Source organism: Lissotriton vulgaris, chromosome 5 (assembly GCF_964263255.1).
Source record: "Lissotriton vulgaris chromosome 5, aLisVul1.2, whole genome shotgun sequence".
Taxonomy (NCBI): Eukaryota; Metazoa; Chordata; class Amphibia; order Caudata; family Salamandridae; genus Lissotriton; species Lissotriton vulgaris.
Genome location: NC_141693.1, coordinates 2,167,217 through 2,187,485, shown reverse-complemented (window position 1 = coordinate 2,187,485; position 20,269 = coordinate 2,167,217). Strand labels below are relative to the sequence as shown.

General features: G+C 45.0%; 1 protein-coding gene across 1 annotated transcript in view; it reads left to right on the top strand.

The window, feature by feature from the left end:
* Positions 1–19,656, top strand: part of LOC147709947 (large ribosomal subunit protein uL18B-like) — a 38,163-nt gene extending 18,507 nt beyond the window's left edge. The window contains exons 4-8 of the mRNA XM_086920607.1: positions 5,357–5,491; positions 5,937–6,139; positions 6,224–6,401; positions 19,250–19,338; positions 19,470–19,656. Of these exons, the coding sequence (XP_086776733.1) occupies positions 5,357–5,491; positions 5,937–6,139; positions 6,224–6,401; positions 19,250–19,338; positions 19,470–19,569 (705 nt within the window). The 3' untranslated portion in view covers positions 19,570–19,656. The remainder of the gene's footprint in view (positions 1–5,356; positions 5,492–5,936; positions 6,140–6,223; positions 6,402–19,249; positions 19,339–19,469) is intronic.
* Positions 19,657–20,269: the final 613 nt, after the last annotated feature.

Sequence of the window (20,269 nt, the reverse complement as noted above, 5' to 3'; positions counted from 1 at the left end):
TATTGTGTAATTTATGAAAGCAATTGATAACATGCGAGGGAACAGTGAAATATACGTTTGCCACAGGCTGGGATACGTTTTTAATACAGATGGATCATTCATTGCCTCGTAGTCATTGGTTAACAGTTGCAGTTTCGTCCTTTACAATGGCATGGATGTACACGGTCCTGAAATCGCAGCGACCTTGTTTTTAAATTCTCTCAGATGACTCTGGCTTATCGGGCAGCATGGATATTGCCCCTTTAGATCTGTGGCAGTCACACATCAGGGTCTGCCAGGCACGTGACTGATTTTGCCATACCTACTTTGTGATCGCGAACCAGTGGTGTGCTGGAGGACCTCATAATTTCCTTGCATGCCAAAGTACTTTTGAGTACCTCACAGTGGTAATGGTGTAATGTATTTACACTGCTAAGAGTAGCTACATCAAGCGTATAACACAGTTGGAAGCTTTTTTTCTGTATAGGTATGTTGTTTTAGTCTATTTCTCCTCCCCCCTCCCCTCTCTTCCCTCCAGCTTGTTTTTTGTTTATTTGACCCGCTTCGCCCCCTCCCCTTCCCGCCGTGTCGCATTTCTCCTCCCCCCTCCCCTCTCTTCCCTCCGGCTTCTTTTTTCTTAACCTCCGAGTTCCTGCAGCCCAGCTCTGCCATGAGAGCGGAAGTGCCGTGAGAGAACAGCTGTTATTTATTTTTCGTCTCCTGTGACATAACTGGTTGGCTTCTCGTCACTGAAATGTCCTTACCTCCCAATATTGTGTAATTTATGAAAGCAATTGATAACATGCGAGGGAACAGTGAAATATACGTTTGCCACAGGCTGGGATACGTTTTGAATACAGATGGATCATTCATTGCCTCGTAGTCATTGGTTAACAGTTGCAGTTTCGTCCTTTACAATGGCATGGATGTACACGGTCCTGAAATCGCAGCGACCTTGTTTTTAAATTCTCTCAGATGACTCTGGCTTATCGGGCAGCATGGATATTGCCCCTTTAGATCTGTGGCAGTCACACATCAGGGTCTGCCAGGCACGTGACTGATTTTGCCATACCTACTTTGTGATCGCGAACCAGTGGTGTGCTGGAGGACCTCATAATTTCCTTGCATGCCAGTGTACTTTTGAGTACCTCACAGTGGTAATGGTGTAATGTATTTACACTGCTAAGAGTAGCTACATCAAGCGTATAACACAGTTGGAAGCTTTTTTTCTGTATAGGTATGTTGTTCTAGTCTGATGTGACAGCTAAAGTTGCCCCCGACAGTTCAACTTGACGGCCATATGATAAGTGCCAAACTGCCACTTTAATCAAATGTTATGATTTCTTGTTTCTTCACTGGCCAGAAATCAACCATAATCTATAGCTACATTCCGTTTAGATGGTTTGGTTTGGCAACAGCACAGCAATGATTACCAAGTAGTCTGTGTACGTAGCATTATTTTACTTTATAGGACCTTCTTAGAGCTCTTGGTTTATATTTATCAGAACTTAGAGCAAATTAATTACATCATATGTGCATAACCGTACGTTAGATTTATTAGTCAAGCATCTGAACTCAGTGCATGAAATAAAAAGATCTGCTCTCAGCATCTTGCTAAAACTAACCCTTGCATGTGTTCAGTGCCTTGCAAGCAATTGTATTCATACGATTTGAGTGGGAAGTGAGCTGTTAAAAATATCTCTGGGTTACACATTGTCTGTTTAATGCCAAAAGCACGGAAACCCGAGCAATACTGTTTTCTTTTTTTTTTTAAATTACAGGTAATTTATACACATTTAACTTCATAGAGGTTAATATTTATTTTCAAGAATGCAATTGAAGAGGTATTTACATGGCAATAACATTTTTTACAGCAAAAGTACGCAAAATCAAAGTAAATTTCGAATTTAATATTCTGAAAGCATATCTATGGTAGCACGTTAAATTGAATGCCTACCAGTGCAAGGTTCAACTACATTTTACAACTACGAAGACATAGCTGGGTATATACCCTCACTCACCCTCACTCATCCTCACCCTCACTCACCCTCACCCTCACTCACCCTCACCCTCACTCACCCTCACTCACCCTCAACCCCTCACCCTCACTCACCCTCAACCCCTCACCCTCACCCTCACCATCACTCACCCTCACTCATCCTCACCCTCACTCACCCTCACCCTCACTCACCCTCACCCTCCCTCACTCACCCTCAACCCCTCACCCTCACTCACTCACCCTCACTCACCCTCACTCACTCACCCTCACTCACCCTCAACCTCTCACCCTCACTCACCCTCACTCACCCTCACTCACTCACCCTCAACCCCTCACCCTCACTCACCCTCAACCCCTCACTCACACTCACTCACTCACCTTTAGCATTGGCTACAGGAAACAAAAATGCTAAAGATTTACAAAAAAAACCCATAAACAATTCTAAAAGCACTAACTCTAATGCTGCGAGACCTATTGCATTTCCAATGCTTGTTTATTGTATTTACTGTTTCTACATTTGTCCAATGTGATTGGTGTATGGAGGTACATGTTTTTTTGTACATTTTTTGCATTAATATTGTTTTAATATTTTTCTTTTTAACATTTTATCATGAATATAAGCATCAGCAATGTTCAGTTACAAAACCATTTTATTTATTTTTAGGTGACGTGTTTGGGCTGGTAGCTTTATTCCCTACCTCCACTAATGCATGTCACTGCCTTGCAGTACCATTTGGTGTGTAGCTTAAGTAAAGGCTTAGATGGAGTAATTGTGGATATAACTTTGGTGAATTGCAAATGACTTGCCATTTTGTAGTTTTTTGTATTTGCGTGTTTCCCCTTAGTCCTTCTTTGATTTCATTTTTCCTCCTCCCACCTTATAGGGTATATATATGTATATATATTTTCCAGCCAATCACACGTACCACTCCCACATCTACAATTAAAATGTAGAACTTGGTGTAGGGCATTCTACGGAATCACGGCATAAAGTTTTGCACATCAGATAGGAAATGCATGTGCATAGATCTCTCTAGGTATGATTATGCATTGAAGCGTATGTGAAGTTGCACTCCAGCAATACTACGACAGACACTAATGCATTTGTGACTGGGGCCCATGGTCTGTTAATAGCATTCTGACTTGAGCTGTTCTTCGTGTTTCAGCCAAACGAGACATTTTACCCTTCCTCAGAGCAGATTCTAACCAAGCACTGGCAAAGCTAACAATCGGGGCTTGACAAGTCTGCACATTTTTCTATAGGCTATATAGATGTGCTTCCAGTAGTAAGGTTTGTTAGGGTGTTTATTATTTTTCTCAGTTGATGCCCGTTTCCCTATTTTCAGTTCGAGCGTGATGCGTAGCGAGGCAGTGATCTATGCCTGCGTGATATATTACTACATTTGGCGGGTTTATGCCTAACACACACCCATAAAGCTGGTGGTAGTGACTTCAAAGTTGTTTTTTAAATTGTACATGTCTCCACTCTCTAATTTAAAGGGAATGTGGGGGCAAGTAGTCCTTGGTGCGCATCTCAGAGTTGTGAATTGCATTTATGTGGATATTTACTCCCAGTTGATGAAGGAAGTAGTGACAAGGAACAAAGAGGTGTTTGTGTGTGTTGCATGACTGCCTGCCTGTTAAATCTCATGCAGAATGCGTAGAATACTCAGGCCTTTCTCTACTGGTCCATGAGTCCCACGTACACTGGTGAAGTAGAAAATTACTTCACATGATGTGATAATAGCAATAGCGCAATGCTGGCAGTAAGAAAACAGAGCAAAAATTATTGTGGTTTGAAATATTTTATGTAGGGTGTGAAAGGCTTGTAATTATGCAGGTGTTTCACAAGATAAACAAAACCTGAAGTGTTGGTCTACTCGGGCCCCTCTTCTGGACGTGGTTGGTTGTCCCTCGACCCCTGAGTAACACACAAAAGACTTGTGGCAGGAGTACTAAGATCTTTTATATGTGGGGGTTCTCTTTTCTATTAGTCCCAGTGTTTCCTGGACTTTTCTGCACAGAGGATTTGTCTCCTCAACAAGTGAGAATGGAGATGATAACAAAGTAAAGTAAAAAAAAAAAAAGAGAAAAGAAAGGGATTAAACCACTTGGGAGTCTCTGTGGGGGTTGTAAGAAAGTCCTTCCTGGTCCTTCTGGCTGTCTTTGGTCTGGTCGCCTGTGGGTTGATGGGGGGTGGGAGGGGGGGGGGGGGGGCATGTCTCCTTGGATGGGGAACCGGAAAAGCAACAAAAACAAGAAATGTCAGGGCTCTCGCCTGGGTTTTGGGATGCTGAATGGGGTTGTGCTACTGTTGCCCATTCCTACTCGTATGGTGCCTAAGTGAGGGAGGGGGAAAGTGGTATTATCCTGCTGTGCCCCATATTCCCTCTCGCCAACCACGAAATAAAAAGGAACCAGTACTTGCCTAAGCCCACGACCCTCCTGGGCCGTGGGGAGGATAGTCACAGCCTCCTCTTCTCCTGCTGAAGTACCGGACTCGAGGGCGCTGCTCCCAGAGCGGTCGTCCTTGCTGGTCTCCTCCTCAGGTCTGGGCAGGTCCCGTCGTCGGGGTGATTCCTCCTCCTTCGGGCCTGTGGATTCAGGCTTCTTCTCGGCTTGTCCTGGGTCCGCGCTGTCCTCCACGTCTCGTCTTCCTTCCCCGCTGCAATACAGATGCAGTGTTTTTACCCCTCCTCCCGGGCTCACGACTGGCATCTGTTCCAGGCTGAGCATCTAGACCGCTCGGTACACTTTCGGTTTCGGTCCTGTGATCCGCCATATTGCAGGGGGCATTGGAGTCCGGTCCGGACGGAAAACCTTCACAGTTTAACATTGGCTAAAAGCAGAGTAACATGGTGCAGATAGCTGAACCTGGTAAAGGCTATTACATTGCATAGGAGGAGAAAGAAAGGAATGGGAGGGATAGAAATAGAGCAGTGTGGAAAATAAAGGTCATAAACAATTGTTAGTTTGTGTTACTTTCCAGTACATTGTATTGTCTTTGATTTAAGTGCACATGGAATGCTCTGCGTTTTATTTACAGGGTGTTTCATGCTTATGTTAGGCCGTAAAAGAAATCTCTTTCTGATACTCTTGAATCTTTGTTATGCAACCTTAAGTCCAGTGAGCTCAGTGCTGTATCCAGGGGTTGGCGAAGGCATGCATGAGTGTGTTAAGATGCTTGAAACTATGAAAATGTTAGTCTGCAGTGAATCCTTTCTGTGTATGTTGACTGAAGGAAGACCTCACAAGATGAGGTGTGTGAGGAGTTGGGGCAGCACTAATTCTTAGGCCTATATGCGCTTTTGCAAGACTTGGTCTCACTCTGTGTTTACTCCTGCATTATGTTCTGTACTTCTTGCTCTTCCTCTGCAGATAGCGTTCGCCAGAATTGAGGGAGACATGATTGTAAGCGCTGCATACTCCCATGAGCTCCCCAGATATGGCGTGAAAGTCGGGCTGACCAACTATGCAGCAGCTTATTGCACTGGCCTTCTCTTGGCCCGCAGGGTAAGACTCTATACTGCAAGTTTTGCATGCTGCACCTTTTGTAGATCCTTTTATTTAACACTATTAACCCTTCTTTGGTCAGCACAGAGGCTGCTGGTGTCCATTCACCTTGTGGTACATCCCTGCTGCAAATGGGGTGCCTGAATTAAACCGTTTCCAGAGAGAAATCGCCTTCTTGTCGTCCTGTCTGTGAATCGTGCTTGTTGTTTTAAACATTCATAAGATATGTCCCCCACGCGTTAGGTGACCTGCAAGCGACTGCTGCCTTAGAAGGTCCTACATGGAGACTACTGCTATAATTTGTTTGTGTGCCTGCATCCATGTCCTTTAGTAGCATTGTCTGAGTACAGTTGCATTGCTTGTCTTTGCGTCTATTGTTCATTTTCCCCTTCAAAAGTACTGGTATGACCACGCTCTAATCGGTGCCCTGCACCTGTCTTTTCAGCTGCTGAATAAGTTTGGACTGGACAAGGTGTACGAGGGACAGGTGGAGATCACAGGGGATGAGTACAATGTTGAGGATATTGATGGCCAACCAGGTGCCTTTACCTGCTTTCTGGATGCTGGGCTGACCAGAACCTCGACTGGGAACAGGGTCTTCAGTGTTATGAAAGGGGCAGTGGACGGAGGGCTTTCCATTCCACACAGGTATCCATAGAGTACCTGTGTAAATTATATTTCTTATGCTCACTCTTGGTTGCTGGGGCCTCACACATTCCTCTGTTTTTGCAGCATGAAGAGGTTCCCTGGCTACGACTCTGAGAGCAAGGAGTTTCACGCCGACACGCACCGGCGCCACATTTACGGGCAGAATGTGAGCGACTACATGAAGCAGCTGGCAGACGACGACGAGGAACTCTTCAAAAAGCAGTTCTCACAATACATGAAGCATGGTGTTGCTGCTGACATGGTAAGTGTGAAGCTAAGATGGCCTTGTGCAGCAGCAAACGCATTGTACTCTCCATACTCGTGGTATTAAAGTCAAGTCAACAACAATGGTAAGTGTTTGGTGTACAGGCGCAATCGACTGTCTGATCTGTGTCTGCATTGCCTGTCCTGTGCTTTTCTCCCGAGAGCTAACCTGCACCAGATCTTGGTGGGTAGAAAATCTAGACCCCTGTACACGGCATGCGACAGAAAACAGGTGAAGCGTCTTGCACACATCCATCACCGTGTAGGTAGATCATATAAATTGGCATTGCCACATTTGCAGCAGAATTGCCATTTTACCAACATAAAACTCTAAATGCAACTGCTTACAGAACACTGATCACCCATCCAACACAGTTTTGAATTTCTATGTAGTTGGGTAACAAACTTTAAACACACACCAGATAACATACAGCTTTACAGGGGTGTCCTAAGAAGTCCATGTACATTCGAAAGTATGTTACATTAAATAATAGACAGCAGAACTCATTAGAATGACCACAGCGCGCACAAGACATAGGTTGGATCTTACCGAGCTCATAAACGTGTCGCATATAATCTTAAACATTCACAATTTCCAATAGAACACAATAGTTGTAACAAAGCTCTCACATGTAGTATGTTATAAGGACCATTTAGTTGATATCCCCAAGCTCACCATAGCACTTTGTGAATGCGCAGATCCGGTCCATTTGTCTGTTAATGAGCGACATCCGTCAAACCCAGAAGCTGAGGCATGTTTATTTAAGCTCAAGCTTGAGGGATACGAAGCGGTCAGCTTGCAAGTGTGCTCTGCCTGGCACAATCTGAACTATATTGGCATACATTGAAATAGCTGAGTCAGCATGTATGCAGACAGTTGTTGTTATAAGTTAAGCTTTATACAAACTCAAGCAAGAATCTTAGCAAAGCATGAATACATTCTCACAGTGTGAGGACTGGTGCTGTTTCAACATCTGCTGTTAACGTTCTTTCTTAGCTTACTGTTCCTTCAGTTCTTGAGCACACAGTGGAAACTAACAAGTATAAAGTGACTTTACCCACCCCTCCTCATGCCCACATGCAGAAGACAGTTTGTACAGCTGCATGGCTCATAAAATCATGGTGAATACATAAGGTGGAAGAACAATTGGTCAGTATCCCATTTATTCTCTCACAACCTCACTTTCCGTAAAAATATATACCTCTCCAAGACACCACTTGGCACACTAAATCAAACCCCACAGGTAGTCCAATTTAAGACGCCACAGACTCATTTACCCACAACATATCATTTAATGTTGCACCCAATAGTGGTGATCCTTGTTGCCTACCTGCTTGTGCATTCGCCATCCTCAAACCGCGCACAAGAAGCCCTGATGGACTTTCCATTGATATTCTCATGGTTATTGCTGTTCGCTGGGCTGCATGAACAGTTTAGGCTTGTTGACCTGATGTTTTATCGCAGTGTCGGAGGAAAGGTCGGAAACAGAAGCGAGGAGGCCGTATGAGTTGAATAGTGTAGACTTTATTTAGGTTGGGTAAGGCCCTTAGTGAATAAGGGGAACTATGAAGTAAGAGTCTTTGGGGAATAACAATCAAAAGCAAGTTCAGCACAATATTTTCCAGGGATCTTCTTCTGGTATGGTGTCAGGTGGACCAAGGATTCGTGATTTCCTCTGTGGTGGGTTTTCCTCGGGGTACCGAATTCACTCATAAGAAAAGAGAACAGCGGTCACTCTTTGGTTCTGGTTTGGAAAAGTTTACTGAATCCGTCACCACACCGTGTGCAAGGTCAAACAGAAAAGGTGAAGGAGGTTCTTATGGGGGTAGTCTGTCTCTTTATAAGGGATTGTTACACGTCTGTCAGGCGAGGCCTAAAGAAAAGGGGGGGTATTATGCTAGAGGGACAGAAGGATAACAAAAAACAATGCCCGTTTCCCTCCCAATCTCTCCCACCCCAATTCCCTCCCTGAGCGTGAGGTCACCGCTACGTACTGCTGTCTGCCACAACTCTCCTGAGTTGTGGGGGCTCGTGCGTGTCCCCCGGGGTCCACCAGTCTTCGGACCAGATGTCAGGATCCTCTGGTTCTTCCAATGGAGGCTCCTCCTTGTCCTTCTGCGTGGTGGCGGCGTCCTTGGCTCCTTTAGCAGCATCCTGGACTCCGTCGCTGATGTCCTTGATTCTGTTGGTGTCTCCTCTCGGTGTTGCAAGTCCGGTTTCAGCCTGCACGCCGTTTGTTTCTTCCGGGTTTTCTGCTTGTCGTGACCTTGGTGCAAGCCCTCCGATTGGCCTGTATGTGAAGGTCTGCCTCCCAAGGAAACCAGTTCGGGTTCAAGTCTGGCGCGCTGTGGAGCGGGGATTAGAGCCTTAGTTATTGCGGCAGCTGAGGCAGGGAAAAGAGTCTGATATATCAGCGTCTTCGCGCTCATCAGGTCGGTAAGGACTCCATCGCGTTATGCTGCCATTGGGATACTTAGTCCCCCTACCCTGCCCTTCTTCACAGGCAGCCTACCTTTCAAGTAACTCCTTATTGAGCATAAGTAAAGAAATCCAGCATGATAATGTATTGGAAATCAACCTTTCACTATAGCACAAATTACCTTCGAACAGCAAGAAATTAATGTTTCTTCGAAGTCGATAGAATCACAGCATGTCCTGCATCTTTTTGAAATGCTCACAATCTATTGTTGCCTTCTTTTCTGTAGCTGAGAATTTCATCTTGAAGCTTCCACTTTTACCTTTCATTTACAGTGGCTCTAAACCTCTCACCAATGCTTAGTGAAATCAGGCATTTCATATTTTGACCATCAAGCTTTCCTTCTTTCACGCCATGTAGAACAAAACGTTCCACCCAATGAAAAAATAGAGATAAGTAAACTCTCGTGAAATGCTCATCTGTGCAATAATGTTTCAAACGAGGAATCAGCTTCTCAAAACCAAGCAAGCTACGCACCTTATCGGGAGACATGGTACACAGGACCATAAGGCAGTCATAAACTACGTCATTAATGAAACATCCTTGCCCATTCCATCTTTATTCCCCCAACACCTGCTTCCACCACAGCCCTGTTCTGCGTGACTAGCATATTATTATTTTGCATATCTCCATAGGAAATTTAAAAAATCGATTTCATACAATGTTTCTCAGTAATAATCTACACATGGCAAATCCCTCTTGTCTGAGGCTTGTTATCAAGAGATTTTAACACCGGAATAAGAGAGCTTCCTTTAAAGGTGTGCACGTATTGGGAGATTAAACATGCATGAAAAGTGACTAGTTGTCATATGCATTACATGTTGTTTACATTTGGTAACATTATTTTAATATAAAAATGCACTAATACAAGGTTTGCAACAAAGGAGAAATCAGTGTAGAAAAAGTACTTTTTGTTACTGTGGTCTGTTAACACTGCACTCCAAAGTGGACTTCTGGGAAATATTTGGTATTAAACACGTTAACTTAACAGTAATTTGTGTCTTTGTACTGTAGTAGCCATGCAGTTTACATTATCATTTATCAGGTCTCGCCTAGCGACGCAGCACATGCGTTACTCACTTGCCAGACTATTGTCGTTGGTTTTGCTTTGGAAGCTGGGTGGAAGCTCCACCCATGCTTTTCATTGGCACACGTGAAAAATCCTTGCTTTTGATTGCAAGGAAGGCATGTTTGTTCCCTCCCTGTCTCCTGCTTGCGTGCCTGCCCGGACAGGAGATGTGCATGCGCACAGCGTGTTTTTTGCTCGCGGCGTCTCTTTGGAAGACACGGTGCAGTGCCCCAGCGCAGTGTCCGGGTCTCCGTCTATAACGACGCGTCATAAAATGCAGCGCTCTCGTTCAGTGTGCACGTGTTCTGTTCACAAGTATGTGCTAAATGCGCCTTTTTTTCAGGACCGTGTTTAAGTCTCGTGCTGTGAACTGGCAGCGTGTTCACTGACTATTTAGCACTTTCTGCATCACACGCCGTGGGAAGCAGAGCAAGATGTGGTGCACATACATCAAGGTGGTTTAATGGAGTGCGCATGCAGTGTAAGGTGCAGCGCCCACTAGTGTGCAAGCCTCGTGCGTTAAGATGTCATTCACTAGTGATCCGCGCAGCCCACTGTCTCACCAGGCAGTGGAACTTTCAGCATCCTACACTGCCTTATGGACTCCTGTCTGCCATTTTGCTGTGAGCAAGCAGTGGCTTCGTGCAGTGACCCAGTCTAGTGCTATTGACGTTGTTTGATATTTATTTACACAAACTAGCGCCCAATAGGCCATTAATTAGTAAGTGAGTCTCCGATACAGTGGAAGGTGCACACCCTGCATGGTGACAGTGGGGTGAGCGCCGAACTACTGAATGACATCCTACACTGCCATCTTAACGTGCAAGGCTTGCACAGCTGTGGGCGCTGCATCTTGCACTGCATCTTGCACTGCATGGGTTCTCCATTGGACCACCTTACCCTGTGTAGTGCCGAATCACCCGGTGCAGTCTCCAGTGCAGTGCGCATAACTCACGGCGTCACCAGAGTGCAGGTTACATGACGAGTTGCAGTGTGATCCCCACTTTAGCGTGACTATCTCATGCATGTGATCTGGCATCTAAATATGTAGGGCCATGTGCAGTTTGCACGTTGGTTCTCGTGACCAAGAAGCGTAGGACGCAATGCCTCTTCAGAAGTATGCTGTAAGTTGACACTGTAATATGCAGTACCTGTGTCCAAGGGATTGCACAGCTTTCCAGCGGTGAGCATGCACAGCAAGATACAGTGCCTACAGTGCAATTTGCTCCTCTTGTGCGCTAAGCATGCAGTGTAAGATGCTGTGTTTGCACCCCTCATTGAGAGCATGGCAGGCAGAGCAAGATGCAGCGTGAAAACAACCCTCAATGGGAGCAGGAAGTGATAGAGGCAGTGCCTATTACCTATCCTATGAGTAGGCAGCGTAAGAAAGCAATACTGCGTTGCAATGTATAGGCCTGCAAGCAAAGAGTAATCTTTTTTGAGTGTCTATGCACTTTGCTATTGGTGTGTGCAGTTCTGAGTAGCATGCAGTAACAGCTGTTTGGTTTATCTGAGCTCCAGTTACTGGACACCCCGCCTCCCACCATGCAGTGCTGATGATGTGGTCTGGAGAGCCCTCTACAGGAGACATGAGCGTCAGCTGGGGTCTTGCTATAACGCACGAACATGGAGTAATTAAATTAAAGCTGATGACGCAGTCCCCCAGGCCATAAAATCACAATACTTTAAAAGCAACTGCAAACTATCTCCGTAGTAATAGGGCAGAGCTACTGCCGAGAGCAGCTGACGCACACAAATAGCCCGTGTGTGTGTGTGTACACACTAATTATCTGTGTGTGCACCCTTAGATACGGGCAAGGCTAGCTAAAGACACAAATAACGTGTGTACGGAAAACACCCTGTATTGTCGGACCTCCTTTTCAAATCACAAAACTTTACTTTGGTTTCTCCGATTTTTAAACTGTGCGGCCTTGGGTCTGCTGCTTTTAAAGTGTCCGCTGTTTTTTCCCCTCCTCCAATATAGGAAGGAAGGCTGCAATGTGCTTTGAATGTTCCGTTAACACAACCGTAAAAGACATTGCCATTTACAACTCAAATAACTCCCACAAAAAACTCACAAACGCGAGACCTATTACATTGCAAATGCTTGTACTAGCAAGAAAGTAGAGATTTGACTTTATTCTGCTTGAAACGTGTACGCAATACTTCGAATAGCCACGAGGTGAAGAGCAGGAATGACTGAATAAACTTCCAATACCATCATACTTGTGCAGGATTTATTTCAATTGTCTTTAAAGACTTTAAATGTCCCTAAACTGATGACTAAAAGTTAACTCACTGTATCTTCTTTTGCTCAACCCAGTGATCATATCTGAAGGAGAAAATTGCAAGTTTGAGTGATCAGAAAGCACCACCATTGCACTTCTTTCCTCAGTGCGCTGCTTATATTTTTAGGTCTCAAGTGAACCAATGCGCAGGCGCTGCTCTGCGAAACTTCTAGTGGGGACTTTAAACTCCAACCACACGCTTGTGTGTGTGCTTTTTCACGCTATTGGCTGGTGCATGCGTCTTTCTAAGAAAGACGATTCAGAAAAGGGGGTCCTGATGAACAGAGTGTCTGAATTAAGCAGACCACTCTTACCCAGTCCAAAGATCAGGGCTTGATCCATCACCGTTATTTATCTCACTGCACCATCCCAGCTCAGAACCTGGCTATATGCAAATCAGTCTGTCCCTGGCCCAGTGCATCATGGGAACAGGGCAGACTAAACTACCAAGCCAATTCTTCACCAGAAAGGAGATAAGCTACCGGGGACCGGTTTCTGGCATTTCAGCCGTCTTCGGCCCGGCTTGCTTGAATCCTGATGGTGCAGTGAGAAAGGGACTCATGTCTGAGTATACCCTGCCACACCTATCGTGGCCAAAAACGATTCAGAAAAGGGGGTGGTGATGAACAGAGTGTCTGAATTAAGCAGACCACTCTTACCCAGTCCAAAGATCAGGGCTTGATCCATCACCGTTTTTGTCCACCATAAGCGTGGAAGGGTATTTGTATTTGTATTTGTATTTGTTTTTGTATCGCGCATAGTTCACCCATTAGGTCTCGTAGCGCTGACAGATGGATAAAGACAGAACAGAACCAGTATGTATGGGAAGTGGATGACTAAGGTTTAAAGAGCAGAGTTTTTAGGTTCTTACGGAAAATAATCAGATTAGGTTCTGCTCTCAGATCTAAGGGAAGTGAGTTCCAGAAAGAGGGACCGATTTTTTAGAAGCATCTGTCCCCGTTCCTCACTGTGCGGACTCTAGGCGTCTTTAGCAGTAGTTGGTTGGAGGAGCGAAGATTTCTCATTGGGCTGTATCGGTGCAGTTTGTCACTGATATATGCTGGTCCATGTCCGTTTAAGGATTTGTGGACTAGGCAGCAGACCTTAAATTTTATGCGTCTGTTGACTGGTAGCCAGTGTAGTTGATTCAGACAGGGGGCAGACGGGGTTCTTGGTGGGAGATCCAATGCTAGCCTGGCTGCACTGTTCTGGATGGTCTGTAGTTTGGCTATGTTAGAAGCATTTATGTCTGCAAACAATGCATTGCCATAATCCAGCCGGCTGGTTATTAAGCTTTGGATTAGTGGTCTTCTGCTAGTTAAAGGAAGCCATTTGAATATTTTTCTAAGGCTTCTCATAAGGCCTATACAGGTATGTACCACTTTGTTAACGTGTGGTTGCATTGTGAGTTGGTCATCCATTAAAATTCCTACGTTTCGGACTGTATTTTTGGGTGGGGGGCATTGACCAAGTTCGATGGGCCACCAGTCCTGTTCCCATATTTGATGTGCCTTTCCGAACAGCATTATTTCGGACTTTTCTGCATTAAGCATCAAAAAGTTCTCAGTCATCCATTTTTTAATGGCCACCATGCAGGACTGAAATCTAATTTTGGTGTCGCCTGGGTCGGGACCCATGGTGACCAGGATCTGTGTGTCGTCAGCGTATGAGACTGTTTGAAAGCCATGATTCCTGATTATCTTGGCTAGGGGGGACATATAAACGTTGAATAACGTTGGGCTCAAAATTGAGCCCTGGGGGACGCCGATGTTGTTATCTGTAGTATCAGACAGGAAGGGACCGGTTTTGACTCTAGATTTCCTGTCTGTCAGGTAGCTTTGTAGCCAGCCCAGCGCCTTGCCCCCGACACCAACCCCCACCAGTCTCTCTATTAGTACTGTGTGGGAGATGGTGTCGAACGCTGCAGAGAGATCCAACAGAATCAGGATTGCTGATTTCTTTGAATCAATGGCAAGGCGGATATTATCCACTATTTCGAGTAGAGCCGTTTCCGTACTGTGGTGGGCTCTAAAGCCTGATTGGGTGGCGTCTAGTATCTTGTTATCTTCTAGATGTTTCATTAGTTGGGAGTTTATAGTTGCCTCCATCATTTTGCCAAACAGGGGGAGGAGGGCTATTGGGCGATAATTTGAAGGAGTTGTGTGGTCAGCATTGGTTTTTTTGATGATAGGCCTGATCGTTGCTTCCTTCCAGCTGCTTGGGAAAGTACTTTGTGCGAGAGACGTATTAAAAATATTGGTAAGTTCAGTTGCTATAGCTGGTCCTATTTTGGCTAGAATTTGTGATGATGCTGAGTCGTTTGGGGATCCTGATTTAATCTTCCCTAGATTCTTTATTACCATGTCTGTAGTAAAGGGGCTGAATTCTAATAGTTGCATGGTGTGTGTCGGATTCTCCATATATGAAGGGTGCAGGGAATGTGGAACATCAGTGTTGGGGGTGGGATTAGGGAAGGTCATATATATATTATTTATTTTATCCTTAAAATATACGGATAGCTGGTTTGCCCATTCCTGGGATTCAAGTGCGTTTGCTTGGCAAGGTAAGGGATTCGTAAAGTCTTTCACTATTTTATATAGTGTTTTTTTGGCAGCTCCCTGCTTGATCTATTTTGTCGGCAAGATAGTTTTTTTTTGCTGTTGCAATATTCGCCATATATTCATGATGGGAAGTTTTGTATTTGGCTTTGTCGTCTGAGTCTTTGGTTTTTCTCCAACGCCGTATACTCAGATGTGAGTCCCTAGCTCATTGCACCATCAGGATTCAAGCAAGCCGGGCCGAAGACGGCTGAAATGCCAGAAACCGGTCCCCGGTAGCTTGTCTCCTTTCTGGTGAAGAATTGGCTTGGTAGTTTGGTCTGCCCTGTTCCCATGATGCACTGGGCCAGGGTCAGACTAATTTGCATATAGCCAAGTTCTGAGCTGGGATGGTGCAGTGAGCTAAAAAACGGTGATGGATCAAGCCCTGATCTTTGGACTGGGTAAGAGTGGTCTGCTTAATTCAGACACTCTGTTCATCACCACCCCCTTTTCTGAATCATTTCTAAGAAAGACAGCACACAATTGTCCGAAGGCGGGTGCATGTCCTGCCTTCTCTCCCCCCTGGCCTAGGGAGCTCGGGAGCGAGCAGCGGCCCAGCACTGCATTCCTTAAATTGTTTGCAGTACGCTCGCTTGGGCTTTTTTTCTTTTCTTCTAGCGTCTTTTCAGCGCTCGCAAAGACGTCTTTGGTCTGTATGTTCAAATGACAGAGCTGGCTGGACGTGTTGCTCAGTAGCTGGAACATTTAACAGATACGATAAAGGGCCATAACGCCAAGACTGGCCCCAGAGAAGGTGAGATTGCTTAAAATCAGCTGCCTAATCGCCCCGTGTTGCACGTGACATTTTAATCAAGCCTCACTTTTTTAACCAATGCAGACTCTGCCGGGATGGCCACCTCGCCACGTCATCACTAACGCACTTATGCTATAAGAAGTGTTAATCTAATTAGGTCAGTGGAAGCAATCCAGGCGTGAACACCCAGAATGAATTGCGGTCACATAAAAACCAAAGGGTTCAAGGTTGCGCCAGTGTCTTTGCCCTTGGGCTGGCCCATACTGGAAAGTCCAAGACGAGAAAAGGTGCCAGCGATAACATGGTGTGAGCTGGCCATCCGCTGGGCGTGTTTGTAGGTGCTGGTAATTGGGAAATGAGGGGGGGGGGGGGGGGGGCAGGCCCTCCAACTTCACGGTGTTCGCACTAAACTTTCAACACTGGAAAAGTAAGTGGAATAGTGGAATGCCAAGCCATGCGTTGGGTTTCTAGGAGGGTTGGACTGGCCTATATGGTAGTCAGGCATTGCTTGATGGGCTAGTCTGGCAGGTCGGTTTGCGGGCCGTTTTTTCAAAATGGTTTATGGGCCTATTTTATGGTTTACTGGGCAGGTTTTTACTGTTCATTTCAAAGGTCTCAAAGCAACCATTTTTAATTGCATCAGAGTTACTCTGTGGTTCTCGACCTCAGACGGATGACCGGATCAGTCTATTTTGCAAGGGGGCCGCCGCCTGACTTGCTAGACACACATTGTATCTGCCTCAGGAGCACAATTTCGGTGCCGTCTTCCTGCAAAGAGATTGTCCGCATTTGTGCTGTGTTCATAGTGCCAGACAGGAGTCCATAACAAAAAAGTCTCCCACGCCCCCACTCTCTGGAAACTGCTGTCTTGCAGACGAGGGATATTTACCCTCAAGGTGTACATTCCTAATTTGTCCGGGAGATTACTTTACCGGTTTCCTCATTCGGCTTGCTGAAGGAAGTCCCTCTCACAATAATGCCATGTCACGCGACATTTACAGCTCGTGCCCTTTGGAAGCAGCATTCCTCTTTCATGCTTTTTTTTCTAAGGCGCAAACAAGCAGTTCTGCACAAAAAGTGATTGCCTCAGAATGGATTTCCTTGTCAAATAGCGGGAATTCTGTCAAAAGCTTATTTTGATGGAAGACTTCAGTAATTTTCAGACTTAGGCATTGATTCTTGTTATTGCGTTAAACTTGGCTGCGTTTTCATATTTGTTCGCAGTGGTTTTGTACGGCACATTGCCACCACCTCACCTCACACACGCATGGAGTGGTGCAACATACCACTGCAAAGGGAATAAGATATAGAGCTGTGTGAGTGGATAGCATTTACACAAATTATATGCATGATTTATGCAGGGTTGTCCCACTCTAGTTTTGCTTTTGCCATGGTGTCTGGTACGGGCTTGCCAGTTAGTGTATTGAGCCTTCTGGTTTTCATATATGTCTGAAGATGGCATATTACTGTTGATTGGAGCTGTGAAGAGCTCAGTTAAAAAAAGCACATTTCGCCCCAAACAACACGTTTTTGTATTTTGAGCTCTGTCGTTTTCAGAAACAAGTCCTTGTATTTTCTAACAGAGGGTATGAGTGCATGTTCAAATGATATAATAATGCACGCCCCTCATTGCTCAGCCGAGGTACTTCCCATGCACCTCTGATCACACACCATCTATCCTATCTGGTTGGATAAAACTCCTAGGCCCCGGATTCCCCCAAATCTAATACTCAAAACTTTGTCAGGCTGCCTCATGCTTAACTTGCCAACTCCTGTTCCTTTCTTAGCCGACATCTCTGTTCTACTTTAAACAGTTTCCCCTGTTTCTGTTTACTACTCCACTCTCCATTTCCCTCTTTGCCCAGTCTCTCCATGTCCGTTCTCTGCAAACCTCTTGCTGTCACTTTTATCCATTTCCTGTCACAGCCTCTGACACTCTGTTGCCAAACCACTTCTTGTTACTCTTTGCACAGCCACATCCTTGTATCAGTCTCGTTCTGCGCTTTCCATTCAGGCAGTCGCTCTAGCCCATCTTTGACCATTGCCTTCACTCCTTCATTGCAACATAAATACACTCCACATAATACCACTCAGTGCTACAAAACGACACACCACCTAATTACACTACTCAATGCAACATAAATACACTACACCTAATACCACACAGTGCCACATAAATACAATCTACTCAATACAACATAAATACACTCCATATAATACCACTGTGCCACATAATTATATGCCATATCATTACTCTACTCAATGCAACATGAATACACTCCAAATACCACTCAGTACCACATAATTACACGCCACATAATTGCACTCTACTCAATGCAACTAACCAAAATACCACGAATCAACATAAATGCACTCCACACCAGGACACAATTTCACTAAGCATAATTTCACTCATCACCACAGTTCCAGGCCACACAATTCAACGCCACACATTTCCAATACACACCACATAATTACTCACCAAACCGCTGCTCGGGTTCTAATTAAATGACTGTTTTCCAACCTCCACTCCCCGTTATTTATGTCCCGCTTCCCCATAATACAAAAATTATAACAAACCAGCATGAGAACAGGCAGGAAGAAGTTACCAGCAGTGCAAGTACAAAAAACGAAAAGACATTTTTTATGTTCAAATTTTTTTTTAATCAGGTTGTTCAGTTGTATATAATATTGTATTGGTTTGTATAAAGTTAACAAAAATGCTTAACACTTTTTATTATAACTTTTCAACATGATGCACAGCAGCCACAATGCTCTACAACATACCCAAAAGTTCTGGCTAAAGACATAAGGTCCCAAAGGCGAGACCTATTGGCTATGCCATTGCTTGTTTCTACATTGCTACTACTTCACATTAGTCTCCCACCCCTGCTTGCTAGCTGAGGTCAGGTCCTCACGCTTGCTAATCGGCTCAATCTATCGTCCTGTAACTCATCTACATTGGCTCCCCATGTCACCCAGTAACCCTACTTCCTTTCTTATCCGAGGGCATAAATCATAAGTGCAAGGAAAATTAGAGAGCGAGTATCTTAATTTTGGATTGTCTCTGGTTGGACCTGTATGTCCAGGTAGGGCCTTCTGCACATAACATCCGCCCTATGTCTACTGTCTCTATTCTCCTACCTCTGACACATACCATTTTTCCTCTCCGATGGCAAGAGTTTTAAAAAGTGGTGGTTCATGCCCCACATTCGCTCAGATAGAGCTACTCACTGCTTTTAACTCTGCACACAGCCGAGTCCCAATAAACATACTGGTTCCAAACAACCTGAAGGCGCAGCTCAAGGCAAGTAACACAAACCTACTGTATATCCTGATATCAACACAGTTGTCATGGCATGCTTGGGCCTGCCACACGAGTGGCTTTGCTGGTGACTCATCAGTGTCTCGCAGTTACTCCTATTTTTGCTGGCACTGCTTGTTGTGGGCTAACCACTCGCTGCTTTGGGTACTATTGACTGTTGTCGTCTAGAGTCACCCAGCTCATACTTCATTTCTAGTCTTTTACTCCTTCCGGTATGATGATATTTAGCGACACTGTGTAGCCATCTAAGCTGTGAGATGAGACAAACATGTTAGTGGTTTGTGCTACTATGAAGCTCTTGAGGGTCACTCTCTCTGGTCTTGACCCTTACAGATGGAGGCAATGTACCAGACTGCCCACTCTGGTATCCGTTCTAACCCAGTGATGGAGAAGAAACCCCCAAAAGAGGTGAAGGTGAAACGGTGAGTAATGCGCCTAAGGCTGTGTAGTGGCCTGGCTGAGAAGAGCGCTGAACTGAACTACCCCTTTAGTAAATAGTGCTCCATCGTGTGAATCAGTAGTGTCTAACCTGCATCTTTTTTTTTGCATGCAGTTGGAATCGGGCAAAGTTGTCTCGCAGCCAACGTCAAGATCGAGTGGCGCAGAAAAAGGCTAGCTTCTTGCGAGCCCAGCAGGCAGAGGCTGGAAACTGAAGAGCGTCCACGGAGGACTGAAAGCATAAAACTAGCCACATCTCTACACTATGTCAATCGAAAAATAAAGATGCAACAAAAAATTGATTTTTCTTGATATTGTGTGTTGTTGTAGGCAGTATTCTATAAGACTGTCTAACTGGCAAAGAAGGCTGAGAACCAGTTGATGCCTAGTTTGTGGTGGGTGGGAAATGCGGCACCAAAATGCAAGAATGTAAAGCAGTACTTCTGGCCTTGAGCCATTGTGCTGTGAAGGTGAAAACTCCCTTTTCTCCCGCTTGAATAGAGTGCCTTTTCAGTTTCTTCTTATTTTTATAGGTTTAGAATTGGTGGCATTACCACGTTGTAGGGTGCTGTTTTGATTGACAAGTGCATACATTAACACAATTGTGAGTTGCTAGTTCCCCTGCTGTAGTGGTTTCACACCAGCAGTGTGGTTAGTCTCTCATCACTCTTCCCATCTTTTAGCCACATAATGGGTGTTTCTACTGGAGATTATAAGTTGAAAAACATTAATAGTACTAAACGTATTGTTCGAGGCATATGAGCTGCAGATACTACACTATGCATTAGATCGCCACCTGGTGTTGGGCTCGGATGATTGCATGTTGTCGTCTTGGAAGAAGTCTTTTGTAGTCACGAGATAGGTGACTCCTCCCTTGGACGATAGTGCGCATGGGCATCGGCTCCATCCTTGGAT